Here is a 12,195-nt window from a genome sequence, read left to right as displayed (position 1 = left end):
CACCATTCCATAATAATTTTAGAGATCGAGTGCAATTTTCTGTGGTTACTTCATGATAAAACTGTTCAAAACCAAAATTTTATTGTAATTTATTTATGTAAGTACAAATTAGTACAATTAAATACACAGTTGTTATAAATATTCGACGGTTGAAAGTCATCACTTTTATAACTTTTAAAACATTAATTGCCATTAATGTCACTGAATGTATTTTTTCGTAGCAACGAAAAGCATCTGACGTAATATACTTGACGACGGGATATTATCAAAAATTATCAGTAGTAATTGCACAAGAGCTCTAAAATTATCGAATTTTTCCCAAGTGACACTTTTACAGTTTTAATTTCACGACCCGAAGGGGAGTGAAACTATGTCAAAGTGTTACGAGGGCAACAATTCGATAATAATTTTAGAGATCGAGTGCAATTTGCTGCTTACCTTGTACGTTTAAAATGTTTAAAAAGCTCACATTTATGTATAAAAATTTACAGGTCTCAGCATTCATTAAATTTTTTTAAAACAATATATAATATATAATATATAACATATAATATATAATATATAATATATAATATAATATATAATATATAATATATAATATATAATATATAATATATAATATATAATATATAATATATAATATATAATATATACTATATAATATATAATTTATAATTTATAATATATAATATATGTATATTGCGGTAATTGAAGGTAAAAAGAGTTCCAGATACAGCCCGTCCTCGAATGATTAAAAATATAATTTAAAATATTCAAAAAATAGAGCAATAAAATCATTATTAGAATCGCTTATAACAACACTTACTTGTCGTTTGGGTCTTTTTCTATTAAAATAAATACATATAAACCTAATTACTTAATTGCCAGATAAAATTTTTATTATTCCTTAATTCATATTTGTTCGGATTAACATTTAGATACATAAAAAATTTTAATCTTCTAAATTTTTTTTATCACAGTATCCAGAAAACGTGAGCTTCAACAATGAACAAAGTTCCCGTTTTAAGAATATTTATCTCGGCTGTAATATTTCTTGTAAGTACGGTTTTATGTATTTTTAGCTTTTATATATTTTTTATTCTCTCTGCTAATTTATTCAGTATGATTTTCATTATCGAATATGAGGATCTACTATATTTCGTCATGGTTTTATTTCTAGTCAAATTTATTGTTATTTATTTACTATATTTATTGGGAAATAATCACAATTTCAGTTTTAAACACGTTTATTTTTGATGTTTCGATTTTATCTTTGAAAATCGTTCTCAAAATACAAATTATTTGGTTTTGTTATTTTTAATTTTTTTTGTTTTTTTGTTTTAAAAAATAATTCTAATAATTTAATTTTATCTGCCTCATTCATACTGACTATTATTTAGACACACACATTTAAAGTAGATGACTAGGATGATATTGTCAATATTGTTTGAGGTACGTTCCTGGGACGACTTTTTTGGACGATACTTCATTCGATTCCATGAAATCAACTTTAACTTAAGAATAGCCTCCAGGAGAAAAGTGATAGCACATTATTTATCTTTAAAAAGACAACCAAGCCCAATCATGACAGTAAAATTCTCTCGTTAGTAATTCTATTGTACATCATGAGGAAAAATCAGGAAAAACTCATGATACTATTCAATAATCAAATTAAAATTTTATGTGTATATGCATTTAAAACATAAATGATAAATCTTTGATATTATTCTCTTGCAAATAGCGGTATTTTATTTCTAGTGGTTTTCTCTTTTAATATTGGTAACCAAACCTTATTGCATTCTGCCGAGGAATTTGCGACGCAATTGGTTTCAAGTAACATAATTAGAGCCGCTTCTGTGATTTTTCTTTTTTACCATCTGTTTGTTTCAGCACTGTACTGAAATCTTTCCACTGAACTCTATTTTCATTTTCCTGTACGTGTTTACATAACGAGCGATCCAAAATTATTGGGATCAAAGCTAGCCGTGCAAAAAAATTACGTATGTCCTCTTTTAATCTAAATTTATATCATTGGTTTATCAATTATTGATTAACATTATAAAACATAAAAAATCAGTCAAAACCTATAACACTGAACTTTAATAAAAAATAAAAAGAATTAACAAAATTATAAGTAACAATAATAGGCCGTTCCAACATGCTGTCAAAATTAAATCAATATGGCTACTGGGAGTAAAAGATAAATGTTATTCTATCTGTTCTTAATGTACTTTAGATAATTTTAGTTGTATTTCTTTCTAATTTTGTGTTGTACAAAGATTAATTTAACATTTTCTCTGGAAGTATTAATTTAGAAAGATAATATGCTCCATTGGTGTTGTGTTTTAAAGTGTAAAATGCAAAGTAATCGTGATAAAGTCAAGATAAAGTTCACTTTTAAACTGAACTAAATAAGGTATCATCTGAGAGACAACAATGGTTAAATGCAATACAATGTAAAGGTTTTACTAGCGAAATGAAAATTCTCCTGTCCTGTGTCCTGTCTGCTGTAATCATTTTATATCTGGTAAGTTACAATTACAACAGTAACGATTTTTGAAGATGTTAACATTTTAATCTTATAGGAAAACTAGCCGACTTAATCGATAATAACAATCCAGATTGGGTTCCTTCAATAAATTGGGCTATAAACACAATGAAATAAGTTACCCAAAATCTAAAATGTAGTGGTATCAAAGGAGAATTAAAAGAAAAAATATTCAAATTGAAATTATTTATAAGGCACTGGACTGTCTTAAATTCTACAAATACTAGGTGGGTAAATGATTTTAGACATTTTTCATTAATGGTTGTAGGTTACTGTTACTTCAGTAGATTTACGACTTGTTTACACCGGTAGAGTAATGATGCAAGTACTTGATAGAGTAGAGTAACTCTACCTGTAAAAATGCTCAGCACAGTAGAATAGCTAGTAGAGTGTATAGTAGGAGTTAAAGTAGAGTGACTAGCAACATATGACAAAGTAACTACTCTATGACCAACTCCACTGCCAAAATGTCTACTCGGCTGCGCACTCTACCCATAGAACACGCTCAATTATGGCAGAGTAGAGTAGGTAGGAGAGTACATGGGGGCACTGTCATTCTGGCTGGAATTGTGTTATATATATTATTGTCACTATACTAGCATCAGTACTATACTTGTACTCTCCTCATGTGAATGGTATCAAGCCATTTTTGGTAGAGTACTACTGCTAATCTACTCTCCTCAAAACTCTACCCATGTAAACAAGTCTTTAAGACCTGTTTACACGGGTAGAGTAATGATGCAAGTTCTTGATAGAGTAGAGTAACTCTACCCGTAAAAACGCTCAGCACAGTAGAGTAGCAAGTAGAGTGTATAGTAGGTGGTAAAGTAGAGTGACTAGCAACATGTGGCAAAGTAACTATACTCTACTACCACCACCACCGCCAAAATGTCCACTGGCCTACGTACTCTACCCATGGAACGCGCTCGATTATGGTAGAGTAGAGTCGGAAGGAGAGTGAGGACGCTGTCATTCCGTTGTTATCTACGGATCTTCCGTTGTTCCTATTACTTGTACTATCCTCTCGTGTGAATGGTCACAAGCCATTTTTTGTAGAGTAGCAAGTAGAGTCGACTCTCCTCGCCACTCTACTCTTCTCAAAACACTACCCGTGTAAACAAGCCTTTAGAAACAGTGGAAAATGAGGTAGCTAGTAGAGTAGTAGTAGAGTAAAATATACTGGTTTAGCAAATTACAATGTTTTAAGGTGATACAGTAGCGATCAACAGATAGTCAAAACCCGTTCCAAGATTGCCGCTGTAATTTTGAATATTTTTTCGAGATATTTGGCACACATATTCGTAATATAATAAAGAATGGCGGTACAGAGCCCAATTTGAAAAATATATTAATATGTGGAAATTACTCTGTAATTATACAATATTTAAATAACGAGCCTGTGCCGCCATTAAGAAGAACAAAAAAATACACTTTTTTCAAATAATCTTTTTTATCCGATGCCTAGATTTTGTGTCATTTTGGAACTACTAATGAAATAAAAAATTTTAGTAGTTCCAAAATAACACTAAATCTAGGCATCGGATAAAAAAGTTTATTTGAAGAAAGTGTATTTTTTCGTTCTTCTTAATGGCGGTACAAGCTCGTTTTTTTATATTGTATTTAATTACAGAGTAATTTCCACATATTAATATATTTTTCAAATTGGGCTCTGTACCGCCATTCTTTATTATATTACGAATACGTGTGCCAAATATCTCGAAAAAATATTCAAAATTACAGCCGCAATCTTGGAACGCGTTTTCGCTACCTGTTGATCGATACTGTTTCCTCTTAAGATAGTTTTAATAGTTATTTATGATATAAGTATTAAAAGTACAATTTTAAGACACGCATGTGAAAGTTAACTTGAAAAAATAATTTTATTAATGTTTTGACTTCCACATCAGATGTCATTGTCAAAATACAAAATATTCATTATTATTAGGTTTGTTCTAGCAAACAGTCAAACTAGTCAAAAACTGTCAGCAAACAGTTGGTCAGTGAGAGAACATAATACAGTCACCAGTGCTATCCCCTCTACTCACGCTGGTCCACTATTCGCTGATGGTTTCAAACTGTTTGAAACTGATGCTAGAACAAACCTATTATTATTATGCATATCATTATCTGTAAATAATATTTCTTCTGATTGTTAATTGTAAAGGATAGAAAAATTACCATTTTAATTTTTTTTTTAGAATAGGCTGAGAGAAGTGGTGTACAAAAAACCAGGAAGGGAATGGAATATGTGGCTACGAAAGGCAAAAGAAATGATTACAAAGCAAATGTGACACATTTTTTTAAAAATATGTAGGAATATCAGTAAACTACATTAAAAATGTATGAAAAGATTTTGTGCAATAAAAATGTTTATATTTATCAAGGATGTATTATTTGGTATGGCCACATATCGTCGGTGATGTGGCAATACATCCTCTCTGTTTTTTTTATGTGTTTTGTAAGAGAGACTAAAAATTTGTTTTAGGGTCACCACCTGTTTCATATGATATTTTTTGACTTGTTTTGTAGTAAATTACACTATCTATTTACTACAAAACAAGTCAAAACTTACATATGAAAACAGGATGTGACCTTAAAAAAGTTTTTCGTCTCTCCTACAAAACTCATGAAAAAACAGATAGGAGGTATTGTCACATCAGCAAGGGATATATTTCTGGTATATCCAAGGAATGTCTAAAAAATATATTTTGAATGACCAAGAACATTCGTGGACATTCATGGATTCAGGGAATGTTTAAAATGCTGACACAGAATTTTCCTGGGATGTTCAGGGAACGTTCTTGTGCTTTTGGGGATATTCCAGGAATTCTTTCAATGTCCTGTGTGTAGCTTCTAGGAACATACATGGAATGTTTTGGTGTTAGCACCGGACTCCACTTGCGATTTGTAGTCATGAAGATTGAACACATTGTTTCAAATAGGGCTTTTCATCGATTGTCATTTGTTTCGAGCCTCTGTCAAATGTCGTATAATCCGTGTATAACATTAATATACACGGATTATACGAAACATGATAGAAGCTCGAAACAAATGACAGTGAATGAAATGCCCTATACAAGTCAATCCATTTGCGACTAAATAATCATGGATTGACTTGTATTTGAAACAATGTGTTCAATGTTCGGGACTACAAATCGCAAGTGGAGTCCAGCGGTGAGGGTTACTTCCTCTTCGGCATTATTATGTATTACACTACAGAAATCAGGAACTTCCCTCCTAAATATAATGTATGGCCATCAAACAAATTCTTCCAACCACTTTTTTAATGTTTGCCCTTTCCATGCTGTAGCAAACTTGTCAAATTGTTGATTTTAAATTGTAACAGTTAAGTTTTGCAAGGTATGCTGCCCTCTTGTATCTTCTGCGTTATCTTCATCATATACAGTAGAACCCCGCAAATCTGAACTAATTGGGCAGACAGCCTGTTCGGATTCCGAAAAGTTCGGATTATCCGAAAGTTAGCCTTAACTAGTATTTCAAAGCTTTCATTGCGATTTTGAGTAGCCAAACGTTCTCGCAAGAGTGTGGACAATATTTTTGGACTCAAGTTGACTATGAGAGAACCAAAGTAAGTTTGTGTTTAACCTTTATAAACCTATATATTAAAGTATAATATTTATTTTTAAGAAATTTTAAATGTCAAAAGTATTATTAATCCTACATTGTCCAATTTTCTAGCTTTACTCTGTAAAATAAACATGTCTTAAGTTTTTGTCTTGAATTTTTAAATTTTTTTTTCTTTCCGTTGGTTCGGATTTGCCGAAAGTTCAGATTAGCGGGGTTCGGATTTACGGGGTTCTACTGTAATTACTTCATCTAAAAACTTTCTGCGATATATTCGTTTAGTTGCTAAAATTATTTCCTTATCCATAGGTTGAATAAGCAATGTATTTTTTGGCAAAAACATACAACTAAAGTTGCCATGTTTTATTTATTTATTTATTTATTTATTTATTTTGATCATAGAATATTTTCAGAGGGAGGAGAATTGTCTAAAATCAAAAAACATTTCACCTCTTCTGGCAGTATTCCCAGTGTCTTCTCTTGAAATGTTTTCACTGCAGGTACAAATTCTTTAAAAAGGCAATTTTTGAAGATATCTGAGCTGAACTATGCCTTATTAGAGCTAATAAAATTTAAACTTACATTACCAACCACTATGATGAAATTATTTATTTTAATAGCTCCACAATTATATACAAATCCTGCCTCAAAATATTTGTAAGAATTTAAACTCTTAAATGCCTTCATTTTTTGACCTGTGTAGAAACTATTACTAAGCCCTAAATAAGTAACTATGTCCATGTTAGTTACCCTTGGAAAACCTTTTCTGCTGTAGGTTAACTCATACCCCTTGAGGGAAAATATATCTATATACCAACAGCTTTTAAAAATATTCACTCAGGTTTATTTATTCACTGCTTAAAACTAAATAAAGTCGTTAAAGAACTTTAACAGCTAAAAGCTACACAATGTCAACAGCAAAATGTTCGGAAAATACAACTAAAAAAAAACTATTTTACAACTATTAAACTATTGTATAAAAACTGTTATATAAACCACTATTTTATAACAACAATAACTATTTTATAAAAAAACTATTAAACGTAAAGAACTCAAAAAACTCAATGCAGTACAAATATAAATAATTTCAATGTTTGCCTCCCAGGTTTCATATTAGTGTCATAAACGTCAAAGTCTTGAAACGGCCTATAAATAAAATCAAACAACCAACATCTCTACATAACTTAACTTTTCTTGAAGTTGACGTACACTGCAAAGTTGACGTAAACTGGTAAATATATCTGAATTAAGAATAGACATGCACTGTATAGCTATCTCTGTCGTTCAGAGCCACCTATGGTGACAATAATTTTGGATCACACGTTATTTAAAATCTGCCAAACTACCTATCTTGATATAAGATTGATGTTCACTACTTATTCTAACATTTAATTGTCTTGAAGTTTTGCACTATCTTCTTCTTCTTCTTCAGCCTTAAGTAATCCAACTTTGGACATAGGTCTTCCACAATTCAATCCATTGTTTTCTATTTTGCACCACTTGCTTCCAGTTGTGTCCTCCAATCTTGTTAATGTCATCAGCCCATCTCACTTGTGGTCTTTCTCTGCTTCTCCTTCCTAACCATGGTCTCCATTGTTGTATTTTGTGGTTCTATCTTTTATCCTTCAGTAGGGCATTGTGTCCTGTGAAGCTCCACTTTAATTTGGCAGCATGTTCTCCTGCGTCTTTTACTTTGGGTTTGCTTCCAATCCATTTGTTTTTTGTCTATAAGTCTTACCACGAGCATTTATCTTTTCATCGCTCTTTATTGCTTTACTATTTTATCCATATTGGCCTTGGTGAGTGTCCATGTCTGTGAACCATAGGTGAGTATAGCTACGCTATACTCACTGCCCACGCTAACCATATTCTTCTGGTAATTTTGGCAGTGTGATTTTCTTTGTTGACAGCAATTTTTGCACTATAGTCAATAATTGGTTGTTCGTTTCTTGATGACTTCTTTTGTGATCTTCAGTACCCTTTTATATTGGAAATGTATCGGTATGCTAATGATGTTATTGATTGTCTAAATAATAATTTTGTGCATTTTATCCTCTCCAATGACCCTATAATATCCTTCTATTTTTCTACTTTTTTTTCACTCTAGCATTTAAATCTCCTGTAATTAGTTTGTTCTACGGGCGTGCAAAAATGTCTACTTTCGCGCACGCGTTTTAGTTTAGAAAGTTTTACTTTTCCGCATTACTTTTCCGCACAACTTTTCCGCATTACTTTTCCGCACTGCGTTTAGATATTTTAATATGGCCTTCCTAACATAATTATAATACATGCAATAAACTAATATTTAGATATTATTTATTAATTTACTTCAAATGTATCGTACTGTGTTCATGTTTTAATGAAATTAACCGTCGTGAAACAAATCAGTAGACAATAACAGTGGTTTTGAATCGTCGTCATGGAAACCAAGATCGTCGTCATGCTACCCAATTATGCTGAAAGTTTGGTTTTGACAACCTTGTCAAAGAATTAATTTGTGTATTCATCTTCATAATAATTAAAATAATTGATTAAGATTTGGTCACTTTTTAAAGACTCGTAGAAAAAATATTGTTACTAACTCTGACAGAAAGTCTCTTTTTCGCACTCGACTGCTTGCCTAACTCCCGCTTCGCGTCTTTCGGTAAACTGCAGTCGCGTGCGGAAAAGTATGACTTTCTGCACTTGTTAGAAAGTAGTATATTGTGCAACAAGTGCAGAATGGTACTAATTTCTCACTAGTTTGAAAAATTGCGGTACGAGCGCAAGCGAGTGCACTTTCGCGCACGCGTTTTAGTTTAGAAAGTTTTACTTTTCCGCACTACTTTTCCGCATTACTTTTCCGCACTGGATTTAGATATTTTAATATGGCCTTAAAATAATTATAATACATACAATAAACTAATATTTAGATATTATTTACTAATTTATTTCAAATGTATCTTATTGTGTTCATTTAATGAAATTAACGAGACAATTCGATTAAATAAAATTATTTTGACATAATATTCGAAAGTTAAATCAGTAGACAATAACAGTGATTTTGAGTCGTCGTCATGGAAACCAAGATCGTCGTCACGCTAACCAATTATGCTGAAAGTTTGGTTTTGACAACATTGTCAAAGAATTAATTTGTGTATGTATTTTCATATTAATTAAATTAATTGATTAAGATTTGGTAATTTTTTAAAGACTCGTAGAAAAAGTATTGTTCCTAACTCTTGAAGAAAGTCTCTTTTCCGCACTCGACTGCTTGCCGAACTCCGCTTCGCGTCGTTCGGCAAACTGCAATCGCGTGCGGAAAAGTATGACTTTCTGCACTTGTTAGGAAAATAACTATTTTGATGTAGAATAATTTTTTATTACTGCATGCAGTTTGTCCCGGAACTCATTCTTATCGTTTTTTGTTACATCTTTTTTTTTTGTTTCTGTTATAGCTAATATTTAAATCTTCTTGATTTTTATTTCTTTCTATAATTCTATTTTTGTCCCGTTTATATGTACCTCTTACATTCCATGTTGCTATTTATAAAATGGCCTTCTCTTTGTTTGTCTTTAACTTGCTTTTTAGGTGTAGTTCTTTTTTCTTTTGGCTATAATCTAGTTATCTTAGTTTGTGTATGAATATTATTTCTGATTTATATGTCTCTAATATATTAATTTTGTTTATTTTTTTTTAAGATTTTTGGAACAAACGAATGCGAATCACAATGTACTCAACAAGGTTCTTTTCCTTCAGAAAACGGTAACTGCTTGAGCTACTACACTTGCGTAGTGAGGAATGGACAATGGGTACGAAGTAACCATACATGTCCAATTGGAAGACCCTTTAACAGCAGCGTTGCCATATGCGATTTCACTGCGACGTGTTCAACGACTACAGATTCGTCTACGACAGACTCGACTACAGCAGAAACCACTGAAGCTACTACAATAGAAACCACTGCAGCTACTACAACAGCTACAGCTACTACAAAGACAGCACAATGTCCCCCATTGGGAATATATTCCTTAAATTCAGCAGATTGTCGTTCATATTATCGTTGTAGTTATTATAATGGAAAATACTTATTAAACAATTACAGATGCCCTGTCGGAAGACCCTTTAACAGTGCGACTCAAATATGCGATTCAAGTTTAGCTTGTTAATATGATGAAATTGTATCCTGAAAATTTTAAAATAATTTTCAAATGTCTTAACATTTGCAATCAGTAATAAAAAATGACACTTTATATAATATGGAAGTTTTTCACTTAAAAGCAGTATGAGAACTATCAGGGAATTATAATTTTTTAATATAGCCGATTTGCTAATCTGAGACACAACTGTCTACACTACAATCACAATAAAAATGCACACTCCCAAATCATGATTTTTGAGTGCTCCTCGTGCTTTTTTATTTCTAGTGCATCTTTATTGTGATTGTAGTGTAGACAGTTAGAGATGCATCAAGTCAAACTAGTTTGATTTTATTCAACAAACTTGACTTGACTTGAAAACCAAACATTTTTTGTAAAAAAGTTTGACTTGACTTGATTTCAATATCTTTAGGTTTGACTTGAAATCAAACTTCTTCAAACAGTTTGAAGTTTGAATATCATATTACGCAACGTGTTTATTTCCAATTATAATTGAGAGCGTACCGACTTTTGTTTTGACTTATTTGGATAGGTCTGAATCTGCTACTCCGCAAATTATTTTGTAGTTCATATTATTAAGAAGTAAGTATATGCTTGGCTTGTTTATTACGTTCGTTTTGAAGTGTGTGCTTTGTGAAATAATATCTGAACATGAATATTTTTCGGCCCAGAATAAGTACCAAATCAAATTGAGTCTGATTTTGAAGGTATTCCCAGTGCAAAAATTAAGAGAAAAAAATCTGCATACTCGTATTATGTAAAAATAAAGAACAGCGTTATAAAATGACAAATAATCTATCAAAAATATAATATTTTGTTGTTCCTTCATAAATTTTTGTTAAAGGGGCCGTTCAAGTATTACGAAACCCAATTTTTGAAGCTCTAAACCTAAACCTATTTATCCCATTTGTATCTTTTCATCTTTTGTTGTGAATAAAGGTCCAGCTATTTATTGCAAACACGTGTTACTGTGCTTGACCTGTTTAATGCAAATTTTAAGATTTTTTCACTTGAATACTATTGTCCTATTGTAACATGAACGGAGCGTGAGGGGGCAATATAATACAATCCAGGGGTTCTATGTAAAATATAAACAAAAGTTGAAAAGTTGGGAGATTGTGATTCCGTAGTTTTTTTTATTTAAGTTAAAAACAATGTTACGTAACGCGCTGTTCAAACCCCCCTCCCCCCCGTATAACGCTCCGTAACGTTTTACTTGGCCACTCCTCCCCCCAACTTGCGATACGTAATACTTGAAAGCTTCCAAAGTAGATTAAATTACACTTGGTATGATAAAAAAACTATCCAACGAATTCTTTGTTTTATTCTAGTAACACTCAAATATAAAAAAGTTATATCGATAAAACGAAACTTGCCAGCAAGCAATTCTAAGCATACAGGAATCATTTTCAAAAAATTTACCCTATTTTGATTATAATCGCTTCCTTTATTAAGATACTTTTATGTAGCACTCATTGTATTATTAATTTTCTTATCTTAATTGGCAACTAACATGTCAATCTCGACAAAAAGTATATCTACTAAATAAATTATTTTTCAAACCCTTTCAAATTAGTTTGACAAACAGTTTGAATTTTCAAACCTGTACGATTGACCAGTCTGACTTGACTTGAATTATTTGTCAGAAGGATTAACTTGAGTTTGACTTGAAATTAAGTCAAGCTCAAGTCAAGTTCAAACATTCAAGTCAAATTTGTGCAACTCTATAGACAGTTGTGTCTCAGATTAGCGAATCAACTATAGCAACACTAACACGGTAATGTGTACACGGTGCAATAACGGTAACACCATTTATACATAATTTGATTTGTAATTTGATTCATTTGATAAAAAAACTAAATTATACGTATAATTATAATTAAACATAAATATACTACTAAAGATTTTAGCGTGATATTGAT

The 12,195-nt window shown here is 31.5% G+C and overlaps 1 protein-coding gene across 1 annotated transcript; it reads left to right on the top strand.

The window, feature by feature from the left end:
• The first annotated feature begins 943 nt into the window (after positions 1-943).
• LOC114331319 (uncharacterized) lies at positions 944-10,373 on the top strand. The gene is made up of 2 exons (XM_028280849.2): positions 944-1,056; positions 9,815-10,373. The coding sequence occupies exons 1-2, from the start codon at positions 1,006-1,008 to the stop codon at positions 10,280-10,282; spliced, it is 519 nt and encodes a 172-aa protein (XP_028136650.2). The 5' UTR covers positions 944-1,005; the 3' UTR covers positions 10,283-10,373.
• The last annotated feature ends 1,822 nt before the right edge of the window (positions 10,374-12,195 follow it).

The sequence above is a fragment of the Diabrotica virgifera genome, chromosome 1 (genome assembly GCF_917563875.1).
Source record: "Diabrotica virgifera virgifera chromosome 1, PGI_DIABVI_V3a".
NCBI lineage: Eukaryota > Metazoa > Arthropoda > Insecta > Coleoptera > Chrysomelidae > Diabrotica > Diabrotica virgifera.
This window is presented reverse-complemented; position numbering and strand designations above follow the sequence as displayed.

Excerpts from the sequence above, each read along its gene's own strand:
- LOC114331319 (XM_028280849.2), top strand. The coding sequence starts at position 1,006 with ATGAACAAAGTTCCCGTTTTAAGAATATTTATCTCGGCTGTAATATTT. Across the intron at positions 1,057-9,814 it reads TCTCGGCTGTAATATTTCTT|ATTTTTGGAACAAACGAATG; the intron begins GTAAGTACGGTT and ends TTTTTTTTTAAG.